This window comes from Notamacropus eugenii, chromosome 6, assembly GCF_028372415.1.
Source record: "Notamacropus eugenii isolate mMacEug1 chromosome 6, mMacEug1.pri_v2, whole genome shotgun sequence".
Taxonomy (NCBI): Eukaryota; Metazoa; Chordata; class Mammalia; order Diprotodontia; family Macropodidae; genus Notamacropus; species Notamacropus eugenii.
Genome location: NC_092877.1, coordinates 301,864,659 through 301,889,099, shown reverse-complemented (window position 1 = coordinate 301,889,099; position 24,441 = coordinate 301,864,659). Strand labels below are relative to the sequence as shown.

General features: G+C 37.9%; 1 protein-coding gene across 13 annotated transcripts in view; it reads right to left on the bottom strand.

The window, feature by feature from the left end:
* The window catches only part of PARD3B (par-3 family cell polarity regulator beta), a 1,282,024-nt gene that overhangs the window by 490,592 nt on the left and 766,991 nt on the right, over positions 1 to 24,441 (bottom strand). For all 13 annotated transcript variants that reach the window (XM_072620099.1, XM_072620101.1, XM_072620095.1 and 10 more), the window contains 2 exons: positions 7,290 to 7,460; positions 2,206 to 2,335 (listed from right to left, as the gene is read on the bottom strand). In XM_072620099.1, coding sequence (XP_072476200.1) covers positions 2,206 to 2,335; positions 7,290 to 7,460 — 301 coding nt within the window. The remainder of the gene's footprint in view (positions 1 to 2,205; positions 2,336 to 7,289; positions 7,461 to 24,441) is intronic.

The window sequence follows — 24,441 nt, the reverse complement described above, 5'->3', positions numbered from 1 at the left end:
GTTTCATTTAAAAAAAAAATTTAAACATCTTTATTTAAGGTTTTGAGTTCCACATTCTATCGCTACCTCTCTTCCCCCTTGGTAAGAAATCAAATATAGCTTTTATATGTGCAATTATGTAAAATATTTCCATATTAGTAATTTTGTACAAGACTTGAATAAAAGAAAAAAGACAGTAAAAAATAGCATTCTTTGATCTATATTTGGTTAATATCAGTTCTTTCACTGGAGGTAGAAGGTGTGTGCCTCATCATTAGTCCTTTGGGATTGCCTTCTATCACTGTATTGCTGAGAACAGCTAAATCTTTCACAGCTGATCATTGTACAATGTTGCTGTTATTGTGTACAATGTTCTACTGGTTCTGTTCATTTCACTATGCATCAATTCACGTAAGTCTTTCCCGGTTTTTCTGAAGTCATCCTGCTTGTCATTTCTTATGGCACAATAATATTCCATTACAACCATATACCACAGTTTGTTTAGCCATCCCTCAATTGATAGGCATCCCTTTGATTTCTAATTCTTAGCCACCACAAAAAAAGAGCTGCAATATATATTTTTGTACAAGTAAGTCCTTTATCTTTATTGTTGGATGTCTTTGGGACACAGACCTAGCAGTGGTATAATTGTTTTATTCTTGAAAAAGGGATTAGAACAGATTGTGCTATATTACATGCAGCACAGTAATGTCACATTCCAATGAGGGAAAGAAATCACTTTAAAATGTATTGTAAAGCAATTATAAGTTCAAATTTCAGGTAATGAACGGAAAGTTGTGTCGTCACTTAAAACTCCTTGACAATATAATAATAATAAATAGCATTTAACTAGTGCTTTAAGGTTTACAAAGTACTTTACAAACTTTATTGCATTTTATTAGAAACAAAACTGTCAACTGTATTTGGAATAACATACAACTAATTTGCATAATTTCCTTTTAAAAAGTGTTATTGATGTCTTGTTTCTCACGCCCCACTACTTTCCCAATGTTTTTCCTACCCTCAAATTCTCCCCTGTAAAAAAAAAAAGAAAAACAGTTAAGAAAAATCAAGGAGCAAAATGATCATGGATGATGGCTTATATAACATTCTGCTCCCATAGTTTCCCACCTTTATGCAGGAAAAAATAAAGTATATTTCACTATTCTTCTTCTGACTGGAGTCTGATCATTATGATTGCATAATTTCAATGCATTCTATTCAGAGATCAAGGGCAGTGACAATACAATGTTTAAAGTGATGTCCATTCATCCTTAGAGTGATGCTGTGACAGATAGGTTGAGGCATCTTTAGCCATTTTTTCACTTTTGATTATGTTTATATTCTATTGGAGTGAAGTCTATCTCAGAAAGAGTTCCTGGTCTGAGGAGGGTAGATTTGTGAACTCCTGCTGGGGAGAGGATCTCACTGCAGAGCAGTTCCAGAAGAGTCCCATATGTTCATTCTGATGGGAATTATTTCAGGATCACTAATAACCACTGTTTAAATTTAGTAAAAAAAAAAACCCCAAAAAACCCAGTGATTTTTCCTAATATTACAAGATGATAGTGTGAAGAGCAAAGAAGAAAAGCCTAGACTCTGATATATAGTATATCCATGGACTTCTATTGTTTTCTATAAATTGCATGGTTAAAAATGTATATATGTATTATATATATATACACATGTATATACACATATAATAGCAAAAGTTACTGTACTATCATATTACTGAAATAACAAACACATTTCATCCCCATGAAATGTCCTCAGCTAAGTGTATTTAGCATGCTCATCCTACCGTCTATCAGACATCTCTGAGACATGTTGCTAACATTTTATGGTTCACTACTATCTGGGCCATAAATCTCTGAAGTTTGATAGTTAATCATATTTGATAATTGTCAACATTAAAAAAGTCTTTGGAAATCCAACACTGGTGGCTTTGATTTTTGAAGTCATAGTTTGTTTAATATCTAACCTCCCGTGTTTGGGGCAGCGAGCTAGAAACTGTTACTTAAACTGGTATCGTTGCCAGGAATCTAATTCACAACTTCTGAGTCAGCTCTCCCACCCATCTCCGAATGTTCATGACTCAGAGTAACAGTCTGCACTTAGTCTAATTAACTATTCTTTTTTTTTAAGCTAAAAAAAATTAAAACAAAAAAAGCCCTCTCCTTTTCCTTGTCTTCCTTCGGTGCTGGGAAGAACACAAAAGAACCATACCTTTTTGTCTCTCCTGTGGGCTGTATGTGAGGAATGGATGTGGGCTAGGCTCATGGCGCCTGGAGGGGGTAACAAAATGTTGACAGCTCTCAAGAGAGGGCTTGGGAAAGAGCCCATAGTCAGTACGCTCCTATGGAAAGGAGAAGGAAAAAGTTGTAATTTCCCTTGATATATACCAAGTTAATCAATCACAGTAAAGCTCAAGCAGGGTCATCACCACCATTAAATCATATTCAATCAAGGAAAAGATTATGGAGTGTTTATTTTGCATTATTGTATCTCAGTTGTGGAAATCTTTTTTTTTTTAATGGCTTCCCAACAACCCCATCATTGCCTGTATGACAAAGGACCCTGATGGTGGTATGGGGCACAGGGTTTTGAGAGCCCAACACGGAAAGAGGATTAACTTTATTATTCCTTTCCCTCCCTGCCCCCACCCCCTCCACTCACAACTGGCTTTTTTCATATTTTCCTCCATCTGGGAGTACAGCTTGTGGCAGTGTCAACACAAGACACAGTGAATGCCAAGGGTGTTTCTCTGCCAGCCAGCTGGTCCCCCTTGTGCTCAGAGACCAAGTGCATATGCTCTAGGACAAGCTCAAACTAGAATATCTTGGGGACTCAAGAGCCCCGAGTACATCCCATTGCAAAAGCTTGGCCTTCCGGTTGGCCGTGAAAACAATTGGCTGCTAGGCCTCCAGGCTGCTCGATTCTCTTCTGGGAAATCTTTTCTTGCCATATCTTACCTCCTAAGTTAATTCTGACACTCTGCAAACAAATGCATGTTTTACTCAGGTTCAGAGTAGACCGAATGGTATGTTGGTGGTTTATATTCCACAGGTGCGTGGTAATTGGATGTTGTAGGTTATAAAGTGTTCTGGTCCATTTTTTTTTAGGACTAAGGCTTTGAGATTTGTGCTTTTTTCTTGCTTATGCTATTTGTCTCCCTGATGTGTTTCAAGGAAGAAAATAATTTAGAAGCCATCTTGCCACTGATCCCTTGATCATTACTGAGAGAAGAATGATGCCATCCAGAGAAACGCAAAGCAAAGCCCAGAGCCACTTTGATTCTGTAAATAGAATTTGGTCTCAAACAATACATTTGACTTACTCTTTTTTTTTCTTTCTCTATTAGTTCTCTGCTAGTTAATTTTTTTTTAATCTTTGCGATTTCATCAGTGTGGGCAGCTCCCTGGTGCAGAAACCCCCTCCCCTGGTGTAGAAACCCCCTCCCCTGGTGTAGATGGTAACTTACCTGCAACTTACAGTCTTAGCAACCTGAAGGCACTGGAAGATGATATGATTTAGGATATGGAGCATTTTGGCGGACCTAGGTTTGAATCTCTTTACCTCTGAGAAAATCCCTTATTTACCCTTCATGTATCTTGTATGTATACAGATGTTTGTCCATTGTCTCCCCTGTGAGAGGGTGAGTTTGAGAAGGGTTTGCCATTTTTAGTATGATGTGTGGCAGGCAGTAGGAGCTTAATAAAAGCTTATTGGCTGAAAGACCGAATCCTGAGTCAGCCATTTATTACTTAGGTCACTTTGGGCAACATCTATTTGGGCTTCAGTTTTGTTTTGTTTAAAAGAAAAGGTTAGACTCAACCACAGCCAAGCTTCTTCCCAGTTCAAAATCTATGATCCTGTTACTTGACCATGGTCACATTGACAATGTGTGTCCATCAACCAATCAACATTTATTAAGGACCTCCTATGTGCCAAACATTGTCTATCCACCTAAAATGTGTCACTGTCAGAGGTAGCTCACGAATCCAGGTTTTTCTGCATTGTGTCTAGTCCTTTATCGACTCTCCAATGTTGTCTCTCATTAATTAAAATAAGCATAAGAGATAGTTATGTTATAGAGAAGAGAGAGCTGGTCTTAGAGTGAGGAAGTTCCAGGGAAGACCTATCTCTGATGCATACTGGCAATGACTGGGCAAATCACTTAACCCTTCATTGACCCAGGGAATTCTCTAGGACTAGAATTTCTGCAGAGCTGATGTTGCCTTGCATTAGTATAGGGAGTTGTCTCATTTGGAGCTGCCGACATGAATGAAATCATGTGTACAGTTAAAAAAAATAATATTAAGTGATGCCTTCAGTGAAGGAGAATCTTCTTAGGTTTTTTGTCAAGATTGACCACATACTGCAGGCATCGAAAGACCGGCTGTATGTGTTGGCAAAAACAGCAGAAAAGCTACCCCTAGATTAAAGCTGGATCCCCAGTGAGAGAGGCAGGATTTGCCATGCATAGCCCTGTGCTTTGAATTAACAGCAAGAAGGACAACAAGAGGGAAAAAAAAAAACCTGCTTTCCCAGCTCTTTGATAAATGACACAATCGATATCCCAACAACTGATCAGTAACCGGCCTAATTAAAGTATTCAGCCTGTAAAATAGAGCTGTCATGGAGGCCTCCATTAGTGTCCTGGCCAATAAAAAAAATAATGGATTTTTAAACATATTCTGCTTTCTACCAAGCTGGGCTGTCGCAGCAGGAAAGGAAGTGTTTTGGGGAAGGGGGACATATAAAACAGGTCATAACCCATTTTTTTTCATAGCAAGTCTCCAGTCTCAAATGGAATTACAATTGAACCTCAAGCTCATCCTTGGGAAAAAAATATTTCTGTTTGAAATGATTTTGATTCAATCAAGAGCTCATTATGTATTCTTCATGAGGCGCTCATCAGAACTGTTTACATGTCTTGTGCATCTGGGTAATGTTGGGGGGGAAAGTCCCAACAACTCTATATTTTGACTTTTCATAAGTAGCTTCTTCAATTTTTTATATGAATAAAGTGTTCAATTACCATTTTGGTATTCAAGCCAAATCTAACTAATTGATTTCCCTAAACATGTAAGGAGCATTGAGACCCTTTTGGGTATTGCAAATACCTTTTTTTAAAAAAAATTGTAATGGCTGGGCCAACAGGAGAATACAATAGAAAAGACCACCACTGAGCTCTGGTCTTGGAAGAATATAGATTTGGGAGATAAGACATTGGAAATTTAAAAAAATTAATAAAGACAAGATGTACATGAGGCTGGCATATTGATATAAAAAATCCTCTTTAATCTGCACTGGGGCCACACTGATTCCCAATAGCAGAGAGCAAGCTGTCTGTTTATTCCCTAAGGAAAGTACAAAAAAAAAATATTAACGAGTCCAAAAACACATCTTGGAAAAATAATTCATAAAAATCTGCTTTTCCCTTCCCTTGTCATTTCTCGTTCTCTGATTGGTCCCTTGGTGATCTGTTCTGAGATGTGACTTCCCAATATGGGTCATGAGCTAAGTGTTAAGTACTTTTCTTTTCCTGAGCTCACTCTCAACCCACCCAAGAGTGTGAGAACTGGAGTGAAAACATTTGCCACAAAAGAAAAAGACAAACAGCAAATTTGGGCCAAAATGCTTAATACTGATGCATTGTCCACTATCTGACAACAATGTGGAGAGAGACGTGGAGGTGGGTTAGAGAGGGCAGAGGGATAACTGCTTTCGTGCATGTGCACTTTGACCCTGCACAGAAAAGAAAGGCACTGTATTCCAAAACCAAGGAGAAAAACTGAACCTGAATAATGCAACTCTTGCAATCCTGAAAAGACTATATAATTATTATACTGAAACACAGAGCAAGGACAGTTTCTTTTCAGTAGATTCTAATTTAATGAAACAAGTTGTATAGCCTGTTCCTACTTTCTTTGCCTGTCTTACTCTTTTGATGAAGTGCATCTTAAAAGAGACTTGGGGTCTCACACTTTCACTTTTTTTAAAGGGAAGAATGTCAAGGAAGAATATTCAGTTCTTTTCAATTAGAGCTCTTGTTCTACTTTACCTGAGTTTATGTTAAATGTATCTATTGTATTACAGGAGCACCTCCTGCCCTTTGAAAATTTTCTTCTAAGAAAAACTTTAAAATGCTGATTTTTTTTCCTTAACTCTTCTTAATACCTAATTTCTACTCATTTCCCTCTTTCTTTAAAAGTTTAGTTATGTGTTTATGAATATTTTATGGCTAACCATATTTGAGTGAACATCTACTTTATATTAAGAAGAAAGCTACAGAAGCAGATAGCTTTATGTAATAAAATATTCCAGGAAAAAAAGTTTTTTGTTTCTGTAACAACATGTGTAATTAAGTCTCAAACAATACACACCCTGAAGACCAAGATTAAATTTGCTAATTCAGGTTCACATGACCCAACTCAATCCTCACAAAAATTTAAAGGGTAGAGGTTATGCAAATTTGTTGCAGGGGTATACAGATTTCTGTAATGTGATATATCATTTTTACATTATGCTTGGTACAGATTTATTTATATAGATTTGTCAGGTAAAGGGAATGTTGGTAAATCAATTATAAGACATGAGAATGTTTATTAACTAGTATTCAACTTTAGGAATTATTCATAAAATGAAAGCAAATACAACCTTTCATATTTTGCATTTTGCCATTTAAATGACAGAAAGGTAAAAATGGGTGGAAAACACATAGAATTGGGAGTCAGGAGGCCTGGCTTTGAAACTAACAAGCTGTGAGATATTATATAAGTTTCTTGAGTTCCAGTATCTTCATTTGTAAAATGAGAAGACTTGACTAGATGAACTCTATTATTATATTATGTAAATGATTAACCTTGCTAGTTTTAATGGCAAATATATAACCATATTCATTTCTCCTCCTGCCCCATTGCAATAGAAAATCAGGAGTGTATGCAGGCATACTTACATACATACATGTATATGTACACAAAACATATATTCATAAAGTTTAGACAAAGAGACTTCTGCCTACAGTTCTTGTGATGGAATCATAGAAAAAGGATGAAAAAGGTCATACAGCTCTCTAATCTAACTCTATTTATTACTTAATGAAGAAAATGAGGCAAACAGAAGTTTAGCCACTTGGCCAAAGTCACAGAGCTAGAAAGTGGTAGAATTAGGGTTCAACATTGCATTTTGAGACTATAAATCCATTTTTTTCCCTTACTTTGTCATGACCCCTCACAAGTTTCAACACCATTTTGTTTTCCATTTTTTTTTAATCAATTACTTCTGGAGATGTGTTCTTTAATCACCTCTGTCTGTCTGTCCATTCGTCTCAGAATCACTAGTTGGATCATCCCCCGGATGTTTCCTTCCATAGACATGGATCTTCTAAGAGTCTCCATAGCTTCATGGTTGGACTTGCCCAAAAGAGATTCACCATTCACTGCAATTAGTTGGTCATTCATACGTAAGCGCCCATCCTAAAACAAAACAAAATAACAATATAGTTACTGTAGACCAATGTTCAATTCAATTTCATTAAGAATTCATTAAATGCTTACTATGTGCAAGGCACTAGAGAGACAGTATGACAGTAGATTTTGAAGGCTGAACTGAAAGCCAGGCAAGAACTGGCTTTATGTGCACTTCACTTATAACTCATCAGCATTACAGGACTCTGGTCGATGCTCTAAGACACAGGTATCAAACTCAAAAAGAAACAGTGCAGGGTCAAAGCGCATAGGCACAAAAGTCTCTAAAACTATAAAACTGAAATGGAGTTCACCCATATTGGTAGAGGGGCTTTCCTCACCTAAGAGCTCTCTAGACATCAACACATGGTCTAGTTCCTCTTCTTATGTGCAAGGTACTGTGGTAGATATTAGAGATATAAAGTTAAATAACAACATAGTGCCGCTCTCAAGAAATTATACGAAGTGGAATGCCTTGTGTGGTCAGAGAGAAGATAAGGCAGACCATGATTGGGTCAAATGACATAACATGTACAAAATGCTCTAGGGAAATTTGAGAGGGGGGAGGAAGATAGCAGGAAAGGTTTCATAGGGGGGTGGCTCCTGTACTGAGTTGTGAAGGAAGAAGAGGATTTCAATAAGTAGGGGTGACAGTGATCTTGGCATCAGGGGGTGCCCTCCATGAATGCATGGAGGTGGGAAGTAGCAAGCAGAATGAGTCCTGGAGGTGAGCTAGTAGATGTCTGGCTAGAATGGCGAAGGTGCATCCCCAAGTAGGATAAAGTGAAGCTAGAAGGGAAGGTGGGAGCCAGATTGTGGAAGGACTTAAATTTTAGGTTAAGGAGTTTGTTATTTTATCTCTAGGTAAAAGGGGAGTTATTAAAGGATTTGAGCCGGAGAAATGACATAGTCAAACTTGTACATCTTAACAATAATGAACTATATGAAGGCACTTAGAATACACATATAACCACATATATACATACACATACATGTAGGTGAATGTTTACCTATATATCTTCTGAACTTAATAAATACCAAATAAAATGAGCATTTCCATATGCATATTGTAGGAATAATAATAGCCCTTACCTCCCATGGTTATTGTGAAGATCAAATCAAATAATCTTTGTAAAGAGCAGAGCCCGGCTCCTAGCAGGTAGGTACTATATACATTTTATTATTGTTGTCATTATATTTGGACAGAAAAAAGATGATTTCACATGAAACTGTGCACTATGTCTCTATTATGACAATGTGATTCTCCTTTACATAAATATTTGAACTTAACAAGTAATTTTCAAAATGCAAAATTCTTGACTTCTCTGTGACTCATTCTGGCCTCCCTTATCTTTTGTTCTGTATATTTAAAAAAAAATCAATGACCCTATTTCCTTTCTATAGAATCTTCATAATACTGACTTGTATGTGTATAGATATGTTAACATGAGTAACTCCCTCCTCACTCTGTTCCGGTGGTGGTAAAGGAGGAGAAGGGATGAAAGGTTAGCCCAATTCTTAAGGCTTTAACAGCTGAGAGAATAGTGAAAAGTTCTGGAGTGGGCAGGGGAATTGGATTAAGCCTAATATTGTAAGTAACATAGGACATGAGGAAATGGTTTGTACAAGGACATGCAGACAGAAATGGGGTAATGGACCCAAGACATTGCTCTCTTTCCTCCACAAGCTGCTGCCAGGACTGTGAGAAGCTTGGGTAGGCTACCTCCACCTGGCTCTAACCCCTAAAATGATGAGACGAATGCTGCCACCCACAAAAGGGGAGGTGACAGCAGACAGAGTGAGCTGGTTCTCTGGAAGGCACCATCCTCTGAATGACCTCTAGCACTGGAGAAATGACATGACCAATGGGGTGGACGTATGACTCCCAGCACTTGGAACCCCAGCATCAAATATGGTCAGGCACTTGGCAAGCAGCCATCCCTTGTGGTTAAATATGCACACTCTCCAATAATGTAGCCTTTTATTACAGATGATCATGGCTGGCAAATTCATATTACTGACTCACGAAAGGGGGCTCCAGGACCTTACAACAGGTCCTCATTTATGTTATAAGGTTATGCTCACAGACTTGATCAGGTCACAGATTTAAACCTGTAGGGGTTTCATAGCCCATCCAGGACATGTCTTGGTTTTATAGGATGAAAAGAGATAATATGTGTAACATGCTCAGCACACTGCCTAGTAATAGTGGTTACTTAATAAATGCTTATTCCCTTCCCTTACTGGTAACAAACCAAAGTCCTACAGGATTTGAATCCACATTCTCTGACTTCAGAGCTCTGTTCAATATGCCATGCTTTCTCCACTAGGGAATATGGCGCACGTACATACACGCACACACATGCGCACACACACACACCAACAGCATGAGGCAATAAACAATTTTATGAGAAGATATTTAATAAATGCTCCAGAAAGCCCATTGAAGAAACACCATATAATCCCTGTTTAAACGTAATCTGGGCAAAATCACTCCTCCATGATAGATTACATTTAAACAGATTATATGACATTTTGTCAATGGGTCTATTGGAGCAGGTTAGTCAGTCAGTCAATAAACCTTTATTAAATTTCTACCATATGCCCCTCTGCTAAGCCCAGGGGACACAAAAATGTAAAAGACAGTCCCTGCTCTCATAGAGCTCACAACAGGGAAACAAATACGTCCAGACAAACTATATGCAGGATATATTGGATTGAATTAACAGAGGAAAGGTACTAGAATTAAGAGGGATTAAGGAAGGTTTCCTGTAGAAGTTGAGATTTTAGTTGGGACTTGAAGCCAGGGAGGTCAGAGCAGAGGAGGGACAGCATTCCAGCCACACAGGCCAGCCAGAGAATGCCCAAAGCTTAGGGACAAGAGTACCTTGCTTGTGAATAGCCAGGGGGCCAGTGACAAAGAGTGTGTTGTGGGGGAGGGGAGAGGAGAGTAAGGTGAAATTAGACTGGAAAATTGGGAAGGGGCTAAGTTATGAAGATCTTTCAATATCATCAAAGGATTTTGTACTTGATCCTGGAGATAACTGGTAGTCCCCAGATATGGTACCTGGCATGTCATCCATACACCTCTCTTCTCCTTCACTGGCCTGGCTCATTGCATTATCAATCTGTCCTCATACTAGTAGGTTTTTTTTTTTTCCTCAGAGAGCATGGGTGTAAGGGGGCAGCCATAGCTACTATCACAGCTGCTATGCCTCTCCTTCAGGCTCGTGTGTGTGTGTGTGTGTGTGTGTGTGTGTGTGTGTACATGCATGTGCATAGAGGGAAATATACTCCTACTTTTCACCACTGTAGCTAATGACTCCCCACTGCACCCTGTCTACTGCACTCTGCTGCCTGTCCATTTAAAAAGTCGCAATAAACTGTGTATGTGGTAGCACTGGTGGTGAGAAGGTAAGTTGTGATCCTTAAAACACATAATTAGTCCTACTGATAGATGAAGAAACAGGCATATGTAGGTAAAATGACCTAGACAAGCTCATAAGTGAGCCAATGACAAAAACAGGGCTGACATCAAGTGTCTTGAGTTAGCCAACACAGGTGTACCACAACTAAAAAACCCCAGAAGGGAAATACTCAACAGTTGCAGAGAGGGAACTTTTTAGAATTCAGGATTGATTGAATACTGAATTTTAGAAAATAAATGATTCTTGCACAGAAAACACATCTAACTCCAACAATAGAAATTGTCAATGCAGCCACCACCTGAGTCTACGTGGGGACCCTTGTATACCTGTGGTAATGTTCATAAACCGAACAATGCAGTGGCAAGCAGTAGATGGCTAGAGGGAGTTTCCCTCTGGACAGCAGTGCCAAGAGAATGAGCTAAGAGTGGCATCAGAGAGGAGCTGGGCCAATGGTAATGCCCTAGTGCTGGGGTGCTGAAGGAACCATTTGTTCACTGCCAGACAAGCTCCAAAGTCATCCCAAGGAAAGCATTAATTGCTCTATGTAGAAAGTGAAGTAACATCACAAACATACAAGCATACCACATCAGAGGCATGTGTTTTAAATGGAATACTTTAATATAACTTAATGTTCCTTCCTTTCCCCTTCTGCCCCTCTAGAAAGAAGAACTGTGTATGAGAGACTCTGAGGGACATCCAAACCAAGAGCAAATGGTCCATTTCCATTGTTTCATTTTGGATGAAGGGTGTGAAGGAATATCTTTTGGGCCCCAGGACCGGAAGGGCAAGAAGAACTCAGCCATTCTCATAGTTTTAGTTATGAGATTCTCCTTATGAAATGAGAAACTGCTCAGAAAGTTATCCCTTACTATAAACTCATTACTGTTTATCATAACATAATTTCTTTCACAAAAGCTATGGAGTGTTTTTATTTACAGATAGAGTTTAAGGCTTCTGCTGATTATGCAAGTTCATAGCACAGGATGGGTTCTGTTCATGTTGTCTAGAACAAAAAAGCTCAGGTTGCCCAGGGCAGTTGGAATTTTTTAAAAAGGTGTTCCCATTCTTTGCCAGGGTCACCAGAGGGTTGGGGTAAGAGAAAGAGCCAGTCACTATTGTTTTCTGGCTTTGGCTGGTCTACCGCCGTTGTTACAGAATCATTTTTTCCTTTGCAAAGTAAATGATAATTTTTTTTTCTCACGTATTGGTACCAGGCACTGAATTTATAGAATATAATGACAGAATCTGAAAAGCAGAAGGGGCCTTAGAGATCCTATAACTACATTTTACTGATGAAGGAACTAGGGTTCAAATGGATTTAAGTGATTTGCCCAAGCTCACAGCCTAATTAGCCAGGAGCAGAAGCAAGGCCTCATGATTCCAGATCAATGGTCTCTCTCCAATATGGATTAGAAGAATTAGTTTTATAAAAAGTAGTGAATTTTTAAATATAAGTTCATAATATCTTACTTTTACATCACTTTCATTTCTAATATCGTATCATCTGTCATTTCCCTGCTGGAATTGACCCCCTTTCTCCTTTTAACAGTTAAACAAAAACAACTGAGTCTGAGAACATATGCACAAAACCCTCTCTCTTTCTACCAAGAGAAATGGGGTATGTCTTTTTGTCTTTTCTACGTGTTTTTCAGTTGACCCTATTCAATACACTTCAGTGGCTTCCTATTACCTCCAGAATTAAATATAAAATTCTCTGTTTGGCTTTCAAAGATCTTCATAACCTGGACACTTCCCCTTTCCAGTCTTCCTTCACCTAATTCCCTTCTACATACTCTAAAACTCAGCGACAATAGTTTCCTTGGTATTACTATTCTGAACATTTTCACTGATTGTTCCCCCACCCCCAGAATTCTCTCCTTCCTCATCTCTGCTTCCTTCATGTCTCAGCTAAAGTTTCAACTTTCTGCAAGAAGTCTTTACCAATCTTCCAGACTCTTAGTGCCTTTTATCTGGGATTATATTCAATGTAGCATGTATGTATGTATGTATGTATGTATGCATGTATGTATGTATATATGTATGTATGTATGTATGTATCTATCTATCTATCTATCTATCTATCTATCTATCTATCTATCTATCTATGTATTTATCTTTTGAAAGAGTTTGTACATAGTTGTTTTACACACAGTTGTTTGAATATTGTCTCCCCAGGAGACTGTGAGCTCCTTGAGGGCAGGGATCACTTTTTAGCTTCATTTACATACACACAATACTAAGGAACTAAAATTCTGCTTGCTTTTGACTCATGGCTTCCTTTCAATTCTTTTCTTTTACTGTACTTACTGTTCTTGCAGTTCCATTTATTTTATTCTGCATCAATCCCTATAAAATTTCCCTTGTTTCTCTTATTTCCTCGCAGTCATTTCTTACAGAAGAATACCATTTCATTGCATTCATATACCACAGTTGGTTCAGTGATTCCCCACAAGACAGGCACCCACTTTGTTTCAGTTCTTTGAAACCATAAAAAATGCTCCTACAAATATCTGAGTACATATTGGGACTTTGTTTCTGCCTTTGAATTCCTTGCGGCATACGATTGATTAGTAGCTGCTGGGCGTAAGGATATGAATGAACAGTATAATTTTTTTTTAATTAAATGAAATTTCAGGAAGTAATTTTAGGGATATCTTTTGTTTTTAAATCATCTAGATTTCTCACCCTATTCCTTCCCTTCTTCCTCCCTGGGAGCCATTCTGAATAACAAAAAAGCTTTTAAAGAAAAAAGAAAGAGAAAAAATAATCAAAACCAATAGAAAAATATCTTACTTCACACATACAAACACACATACATATATAAAATATGGGAAATACATGGAAAAAATCTGACTATATATGTGTGTACAAGGACATGGATTTTATATATATGTAAATATTCCACACCCATAAGCCTCCCACTACTGTAAAGGAGAAATGAGGAGGCAAGGGGATCTTCTCATATCTCTGTGTGGCCAAACTTGCTTTCTATAATTTTACCATGTTTATATTTTTGGGGGGTGACTGTTTTTCCCACTTACACTGATGAAGTCATTTTGTATGTTATTTTTCTGACTTGACTTCATTTTGTTTCAGTTCATCTTAAATCTTTCCATAATTCTCTACATGCATCACATTCATAATTTCTTATTGTACAGTAAAATTCTATTTTATTAACTTCTTGGGCAGCTAGGTGGTACAGTGGATAGAGCACCAGTGCAGGAGTCAGGAGGACCTGAGTTCAAATCTCACCTCAGACACTTGACACTCACTAGCTGTGTGACCTTGGGCAAGTCACAACCCCAATAGCCTCCTCATCCTGGGTCATCTCTAGTCATCCTGATGAATATCTGGTCACTGGATTCAGATGGCTCTGGAGGAGAAGTGAGGCTAGTGACCTACACAGCCCTCCCTCACTCAAAATAAAAACAAAGTCAAGTGCAAGTCATATCATGATTTCTCTGATGGCATGGTCTTCTTCAGCAACGAAGGACGAACACACAAAATTTTATTAACTTCCCACAATTTGTTTAGCTATTCTCTAATCATTGGATATCTACTCTCCAACAACAGCTCCCTCCCCTCAATTCTTCATTATTAGAAAGGTGCAAAGAGTATGCACCGTATGCACCTAGCAATAGTTTCTCTGAGTCAAAAAGCATGAACACTCTATTAATTTTATTTGTATATTTCCAAGTTGATTTCTAGAGTAGTCTTTACTAATTCACAGCTCTCCCAACAATTCATTAATCTAATGCCTATCTTTCCACAATCCCTCCAACAATTGCCATTCTCATCTTTAAACATCTTGGCCAATTTGCTGGGTACAAGGTGAAAACTCGGTGTTATTTTGATTTGCATTTCTATTATTAATAATTCACAGCATTCTTTCATGTGACTATATTTCCAATCCTTTTTTAAACACTTCTCTACTGGGGAATAGGTTTGGGGCTTGTATATTTCTGCTAGCTGTCTCTCTGTCTTGGATATCAAATCCCTGTCAGAGATATCTGAAAAAAGGGTTTATTTTTTCCCCATTCTATCACTTTCCTTCTTATCCTAGAAGCACTAATTTTGTTTCTATAAAAACTTTCTTATAATCAAAATTATATATTTTATCTTTTATGATTATCTCCATCCTTACTTAACTGAGAATTTATCTTTTACCCATAGATGTAAAGGTATATTATCTGTTTCTCTTTCTTTATAGTATGATCTTTAATATTCCGGCTACTTTTCCACTTTGAATTTAGTGTGGATTAGTCACTGTTGCTGCAAACTGGTGGTGAAAGTTTAGGAAGTTCAGACAACTACCTAGAAGAGACAATGCATTATCAGATCTCTCATGGAAGAAAATTCTATAGAAAACAGAAAAAAAAAAGACATGATGGGATTGCAGCAAGGAAGATAAAAAGCAACCAGGGAATAGAATAAGGCAGAAAAGGGAGAGGGAAGTCTAGTTTTAAATGAATCTGATTCAATCAAGAATTCATTATGCATGCTTCATAAGGTACTCATCAAAACTGTTTACAGTCTCTTTGCTTTAGAATGATATAAAAACATATGCATTTTGACTATGAAAAGTAGCCTATTCTGTTTTTATTTTTTGCTGTTGCCATCAAGTTCAGGTAACTGCTTTAGTTTGACTAACAAACCTCTCTAATTGATTTTGCATAAGTAAACTCAAATATCTGGGGATATTATCTAGTAATTCTAGGTTACTTTTCTTTTTTTTTTAATTTAAATCTAGGGCAGTGCTGGAAGTGGCCAAAAAAGAATAATGAAAAGGACTAAGGTGGTTTTGGGAAGGAGCTCAGATACACCCTGGCCCCTGGTTTCAATAGCCCTCCTGGTTCTCATCCCTCCCTCCCCACTAGAAGTCCTTATCTCCATGCTCCTTTCTTCTAATCTCCACGACCCACCTTTTTCCAAGGGAAAACAAGTGAGTAGAACAAGTCAGGAAGAAACAGAGGGAAAATTACTCTTAGGAATCTTTGGGACTGACCCAAAATAGTAGGAGAGACTTAGGTTGTCTCAGTTTAGCCAGATGGCCTCCCACCTAATCTACCATAACACTGTTCATCATTACACAGTACAATTCAGATGGCAATTCGAGATACCATTCAAAGCACAACAAAAGAAAAATTAATAAGAAACAATAGGATAAGAAAGAAGAAAAAATAGCCTAAACATTGGGCAGCAGAGCTGGACTTCTGGAGACAGGCTTATACTACTTTAGGGTGTTGAATATTGATGTCACCAAGACTGATATCAATTTCTACCTTTTCATTTTCATTAAACTGCTCCCCGGGAAGGTGATTCCCCAGCCCCCACACCTCCCTCCCCAGTATATGAGATCAATTTCAAAATCCTAGAATCTATGACCAGTTATTTATGATTAAAGACAGTTAGATCTGGGTTCCACCGGAACTGAAGTTTGTATCATGGATTCCTTTGGCAGTCTGGTGAAACATATATCCCTTCTCAGGGTAATGTTTTTAGATTCATAAAGTCAAAACAAAAACAAAAACAAAAAACAAACCCAATTATATTTAAATACAATTATCTATATTTTTATATCAGCATATTTAAAATTCACAGACCCTCTTAACAAAGTAATCTGAGCCTGATTAAGAATGATCATAACCCAATTCTAGGAGGATAGGAAGAAAGAGAGACAGAGAGACAGAGAGAGAGAGAGAGAGAGAGATTGTGTCCTCAGGAAAGAAGAGGGGTATTAAAACTCTCATTCACCACTGGAAAAAGATTGAAATTACCACTAGTCATATTAGTAGGTCAAATGGAATAGTTGTAGAAAAAAATATTCAAGAGAGAGAAGAAGACGGAGGAGGAGAAGGAGGAGGAGGAAGAGGAAAAGAAGTAGAAGAAGAAGGGGAAGTAGAAGAAGAAGAGGAAGAAAGGAAGATAGAAGTGAAGGAAAGAGGAAGGAGGGGGATTGAGGGAAAGGGAGAAAAAGAGAGGGGAGAAAGTATGATCAAAGGAAAAAAGAGTTTCTAAAACAAGGAGAGGAAAAAGTTAAGGCTAAGGAAATATCAGAGAGTTTTCTTTACTGAGATATAGTTGCCTTTATGTTACTCTAGCAAAATGTAGATCAGCTTCTTTCCAATCCTAATCAAATTTCAGCATGAATAAGACTATTCTTTTCCAGGGGAATTGTAGGAAAGCAGAAAGATTTGTGAGCCTTTAAAAAAGGCCTCCCCAAACATTTATATAATGTTTACTATGCGTTAGTATCCTCAGGGCCCAATCTCATGGCCTCTGTTAAAACAGCACTTTGTGCCTATGTCTACACCCAACCAAATGTCTACAAGAAAAGGGAAAAAAATTATATTAATCAGCTGCATGTTTATCTGGATAATTGTGGCTAGAAGATTGCAATTTACACCCAGATAATATGGTATGCTGTAAATATAGCTTGGAAGTTGGTTTTTGCTCTAATGAAAGAATTACTTAAATTATCAGGCTGCATATAATAATACTTCACATTCGTATAGCACATTAAGATTTACAAAGCACTTTCCTCACAATAACCTTGTAAGGCAAATAGAGCAAGTCTTATTATTCCCATCTTACATATGAAGAAACAGGCCCATGGAGGTTAAATGGTTTGTCCAGATGAATACAGCTGGTGTCAGAGACAGGATATGAAATTAGCTTTTCTGGTTCCAAATTCAGCACATACAAATGAGGAAGTACTCCCCAGAGTGCCTTGGCCAGGGTCACTCATTCACATGGTGCATTCCTTTAGTTATCAAAAGCATTTGCTGGATTCTTGAAGATCAATAAATGCTACTAAATTCAAAGCCTATTTCTTTCTGGTGTTGACCTTACCCATTTACTCTAGTACTGGCCAATTTTGGGACGTCAGCCAAATCAATTACCCTTTTAAAACGTTAGTTTCAGTATAGTAAACTAGTAAAATGCAGGAAAGCTTTATTTATCTGGCATCATCTGAGAATGAGGTGGTATACGTAGATTAATTTTCAGAAAAATGACGTTTTTCCCTTTTGAAAGCAGAAACTTTGTTTTAATAATTTTGGTAGAAATCTTTTCTTCTAAAATATATGACATGATCCTCTCGCCTTTTAAAGAAAGGTAATATCATATATGCATTGTCTTTAAGCAAACTCCTCTACATGCAATAGGAATCCTATTCCATCTCATTTTTTTCCAGGATATTGCCCCCTCTATAATGCCCCATTTCTCACTAATTTTCAATCTTTCCCTGTCTGCAGACAGCATTTTTGCTGCTTACAAACACTCCTACGTCGTCTTCATTCTCAAAAACCCCTCGCCAGATCTATTCATCTAGCTATTAATTTTCCTTTACATGGCTAAACTCCCAGAGAAAACTATCCACAATTGACTCTTCTCCTTCCTTTCCTCTCCTCCTCCAAAAACTCTGTACTCTAGCTTTCAGCCTTATTATTTATCTAAAACTGCTCTCTCCAAAGATACCAATGATTTCTAAATTACCAAATATAGTGGCCTTTTAAAATTTTCACTGAGGTGGTACTCACTAAGTGAAGGTGTCCTTCAAGGGTCTGTCAGTTTCTTTGAAGTAGTTCCAGACACATTTTCCTCTTCTCCCTCTGAACTATTTAACTTGCTGAATTCATTAGCTCCCATGGAATCAATTATTATCTCTTTACACATAATTCTTAGCTCTGTTTATGCAGCCCTCACTTCCAATTTTGCATATCCAACTCCCTAGCAAACATTTTCAAACAGGTGTCCAGTAACATCTTAAACTCAACATGTCAAAAACTGAACTCATTTTTGCTCTCTTGAACACCACCACCCAAATTCTTCTCTATTCTGAATTTTCCTAGGATTGTCCAAGATACCACCATCCTTCAAGTTTGGTTTTTTGCTAGGAAATCTAGAAGTCATTCTCATCTTTTCACTCTTACCCCCTATCTCCAATCTATTGACATGGCCTGTCAATTCTACCTTTCAGAACCATCTGTGTATGTCCCTTTCTTTCCTCTGACACTGCCACAGCACTGGACCAGACACTCATTACCTTATGCCTTGATTATTACAATAGGTTGGTCTTCCTGACTCAAGTCTCTCCCCATTCAAGTCCACATACTACTCAGCTGCCAAAATGATCATCCTAAATCACAAGTCTGTTGACCATGTCACTCTATATTCAATAACAGACATTTATTCTTTGGGGGAGGGGGAAGCAAGTATTTATTAAGTGCCTACTATGTGCCTGGCACTACTTGTTTTGCCAATGCAATATTCAGTGCCCACGGCAGCCATGAATATCACGGTGCAATTCAGAATCACAAAATACCAAAGACTCTCTTGCTGTTCTTTGCAGCAGATGCTCCATCTCCCATTTCTATGCATTTTCCCTGGCTAACCCCATGCCCGAACTCTCTCTTCCCTCATCTTTGTTTCCCAGCTTCCTTGAAGTCTAAGCTAAAATCCTACTTCCTGAAAGAATTCTTCCTCCCTTATGATAGGGCCTTCTCCCTTAGATTATCTCCAAGTTTTCCTGTATGTATCTTGTTTATACATAGTTGTATGCATAATGGCCTTCCCTTGAGACTGGAACTTCTTGACAGTGGGGCCTGTGTCTGGTTTTCTTTGTAACCCCAGCACTTAACCCAGTGCTTGGCATGTAGTAGGTGCTTAATAAAGGCTTATTGATGATTTGACCCTTCCCTAACACTGTCACCCCCTTAGTTCAGGACTTCATTTGTGTTTGTCCTTTGTTGCTGAAGAAGACCATGCCATCAGAGAAATGATGACATGACTTGCACTTGACTTTGTTTTGAGTGAGGGAGGGCTGTGCAGGTCACCAGCCTCACTTCTCCTCCAGAGCCATCTGAATCCAGTGATCTGATATTCTCAGGATGACTGGAAATGGCCCAGGATGCACTGGGAGACCTTGGGCCCTTTAGGCCAAGGTCTTTGCAGGTACTCACTTAGGGTGAGGCAACCTCCATTCACTGAATAGGCCTGGCCCCTTTAATGAGGTCAAGAAAAACAAAGATATCAGGCTGGGTAGGAAACAGCAACAGTTACTGTTAATAGTCGCTCTAAAGCGAGGAGGGTCCAGGAGCCCTTGGCAGGGGCCCACTGGGGTCCCAGTTTCAGAGTGCAGTAGGTTTAGGGTTTTGGGAGAGGACAAGACAGCGGAAAGGAAAAGACCTGATTGCTTCTTATCAAGTCTTTAACAATAATTGACCTCCTAATTGACCTCCCTAACTGAATTTTCCCTCCCTCTCCAACCAATCCTCCATAAAATTGCCAAAGTCATACTTCCAAAGTACAAGTATGACCAAGACATACAACTTCTCAATAAACTGTACTGGATCCTTATTACATTTTAGGTCCCAATATAAATTCATTTGTTAATTAAAGCCCTTCACAAGTTGACTTCAACGTATCTTTCCTAGCTTATATGTTATTTACCTTCATGCACAATTTGGTCCAGACAAATGGGTCTAATTGTTGTTGCTCATACATGCTACTCCAAATCCCTCCTCCATATGCCTTTTCACATGCTTTCTTCCTTTTCTGGAATGCATCCTCCTTCCACCTTTGCCTCTTAGATCTTTTTTTTTTCATTTTTCAGTTGTGTCCAACTTGTGACCCTATTTGGCATTTTCTTGGCAAGAACACTGGAGTGGTTTGCCATTTCTTTCTCCACTTCATTTTATGGATGAAGGAACTGAGGCAAACAAGGTTAATGGACTTGCCCAGAGTCATATAGCTAACAAGTGTGTGAGGCTGGATTTGAACTCATGAAGAGAAGGCTTCCTGACTCTAGGCACAGCATTCTGTGCACTATGGTGCCACCTAGCTGCCCCCTTAGATCCCCTAGTTTCCTTCAAAGCTCAGCTCAAATGCTACCTTCTACATGAGGAATCCTTTCATAAACCCACAGCAGGTACTGAAGTGCCTCTTCTTCCAACCCCTCCAACTTATTTCAGATTTATTTTGTACAGAAAGCTTTATATAAATTTATAGTATGTATGTTGTTTCCCCTGATGCAGTATAAGCACCTTGAAGGCAAGGGATATTTCATGTTTGTCTTGGTATCCATAGCTCTAACACAGTTCCTAGCACACAGTAAGTGCTTAATAAATGCCTCTAATGGACTAATCTTAGGTTACGTAGCTCATCAACCTAATTACATGAATGAACACAGATGAAAAATATTTGATTGTGTCTGGGGGAGGGGCAGGCCAGTTGGTAAATATGAACTACAACTGCTGAATACTTTTTACATATTTTAGTTAATAATAATTCTACTTCACACTTATATAAGCAGCTTGAAAATCACTTTACATACATTTTTGCATTTGAATGATAACATTTTAAATAGTAGGATTCTTATTGTACACAGCTTTAAAATTTAGGCAAAGTTCCTATTTTTCCTTGTTCACAAAATGTATCTTATCTCGTATCTCTTAGTAAAGGGGAGCAGAGACTCCTCAGTGGTTGATTTGTCTTTGTTCTGGTAGGCTGGACGAAGAATTTAGAATAATCAGAGCTTAAGGACCAAGTTGGAAGGTAACAGTTGTCACAGTTTGAGTCTGAAAACAGAATAGTTTAGTTTCTTATTGTCTTCTGAAGCATGATTCGAACTCTGTTATGAGAAGTTCTGGCACTGCTTCCACATGATATGGAGGGGACTCTGAGAAAATGTCAATGCTAGTTAAAATCTTCTGCCTAAAACAGCAACAATGAAAATGATACATACAACCAAAATAGAGGCAGCAAAACGTTGTGAAGAGAAAGCTGATGTAAGTCCTAAAAACACAAAGAAACAAAGAAACAAAACCTGGGTTCAAGCTCTGCCTATATGACCAGAGGCATGCCACTTATCCTCACAGAGCCTTGGGCCACTCTCTAAGACTATGTATTTCTGATCTAATTCAGGCAAATATTTTTTCACATTGAAAGTGTCTTGCACAGTTATAATGCCATATCTTGACAAAAGCAAAATATTAATTTATATGAAGCAATTTGGTGAAGGCATTATAAAAAGACTGTTTTCGATTCAGCCCCAAAGTTTCCTTAATATCCATTTTTACCTGGGTATAGTCTATCCCTCCACATCCCACTGGATCAACATTTCTAGACTGTATCAATAAATTTCAAGCCCCAAAGGCCAAATTATTTAGGGAAATGATACAATGGAGAATAAAATATCAACTCTAAAAGAGGAAATTGGTGTGGGAAATACATTTAACTTAAATATTGCTTAGAAATAGTCCTTTTGTCTTTTTTTACATTCATTTACTATAGATCTGTTAGATGATTTATAGATACCGGCAGTGAAAGAAATGGAAATGACTTACTCTGGGAACTCTGCCTGTACTACAGTTAAACAATTTGCATGCAGTTAAATGAGCTGCATACTGATGGATCTGGAGATCCTGGAGCAGCTCCCTTGCTCCTGCCTTTCTAGAGATACACAGAATCATTTCAGATTGGACATGCCAAGAATCTAAATTTTGGGAACATCAGTTTAACATTAGCACTGCTTGATAAAGGTTAATGTTCTTTTGTCAGCATGCTCCTAAATACTGTAGACAGCGACATTCCGCATCTTTCAGGTCACTTACCACAAACTTGTATTTAACTTAGGAATCTAGTCATATCATTCATGCCTATTTCAAATTCTGTTATATGCAACGATTGGGATGGAATTTAAAATCTTTCAGTTAATTCTATAACCATTAAAGAGTACTTATAAACCACAGATGCAGCTGGTTTTTATTATTTTTCTTTTGGAAAATGGTTATCTTTAATACATTGGGCCACACCCCCGAGTAGGGAGCAAAATATTCTTCAACCTCTGAAATGGACGTTATTTATTACAGTTAAATGAATTAGAATGGCCAGATGAAGAAGTAAGCAGCAGTCAGACATGATCACAGGATCACAGATATAGAATGTAAGGGTAATGCTACCCCCTTATTTTTACAGATTATTAAACAGAGACCCCAGATAGAAGTGACTTACCCAAGGTTACACAGCAGAGCCGTATTAGAATAGAAATACATTGATCTCAGTTTTAACTTTTTTCCGCTACTGAATCATAGGTGTTAATGGGTTGTTGATGCAATTAGAATGTCTCCTGCAAACTCCTCAGAGGGAATACACCTATTTAAGGTGTAACTGAGGGGGAAAAAAATCTATTGTCAAATAATCGTTTTATAACAAGTAATGTTATTTTGTTTCTCTGAAATTATCTCCAATTTACAGTGTATCTAGCTTGTAAATATGTACGTTTATATGCTGCCTCCCCCTCTAGAATATAAGCTCTTTGGGTTCAGGGACTATTTTTCTGCTTTGTTTTTCTTTTGCTTTTTCTTGTATCCTCGGCTCTTAGTACAGTGTCTGGCAAGTAATAAAAGCTTATGGGACTGGCTGACTTTGGGATGGAATAATCTGTTACCTAGGAGTTAAGAGGATGACTTTCTAAAACTCAAATACTGAATTCAAAGAATCTCATAGGATATCTTCAGAAAAGCCTGCCTTGAATATAATTACCTTTAAGGAAAGACATAAACTAGTCAATCGTATTTTAACATGTCTGGGAAAATGTTGTCTTAGGACATGAGAGGTAGTTTTTATAGAGTCTAGGAGAAAAAAGGCCATATTATTTGCTGTGATCCTCTGTTCTGTTTGTCTTTCATTTACAAAGAGGACCATGACACCAGGGAGGTGAGGTCATGACATGCAAGTGAATTGGATTTAAGTGAGGGCAGGCTGTGCAAAGTCACCAGCCTCACTTTCTTCTCAGGAGCCATCTGGGTCCAGTGGCCAAATATGATCAGGACCACTGGAGATGGCCAGGATGCAGTGGGACTTAAGCTAAGGTCTTTAACAGGTCTCAGGTTGATTGAGGCAGCATCCCTTCGACAATCAAGCCTAGGTAAGAAATCATCCCTTGTTTGGTCATGAAATTGTTTCCCATCCATAGATCTAAAAGGTAATTTCTTCCTTGTTCCTCTAATTTGTTTAGCATGTTTTATACCTAGGCCATGTATCCATTTGGAGTTTATTTTGATATAAAGTATGAAGTGTTGGTCTAAGTCTAATCTCTGACATACTGTTGTCCAGTTTTCTCAGAAATTTTTACTAAAAAGTGGATCTCCTTTCGGTTTCCTGAATACTTAGTTATTGGGTTCATCTACTTCTGTATACTGTGTATGTAATTTGTTCCACTGATAGTTCTATTTTTAAAACCGGTACAGAATTATTTTGAGAATTACCCTTTTGTAGCATAGTTCGACTTCAGCTAGGCTCCCTTCTTACTTTTTTCTACCCATTATTTCACTTGGGATATTTGACCTTTTTTTTTAAACTTCTATATGATTTTTGTTAATTTTTTTAAAATCTAGAAAGTGATCCTTGGTAGCTTGATGGGGATGGCACTGAACAAATCATTTAGGCAATATTTAATTTTTATTGTATTGATGATCTAGCCATAAGCAACTAATATTTTTCTAATCTGATCTATTTTTAGATGTGTAGTTCTACAAATCGCTTTGTTTTTGCATTCA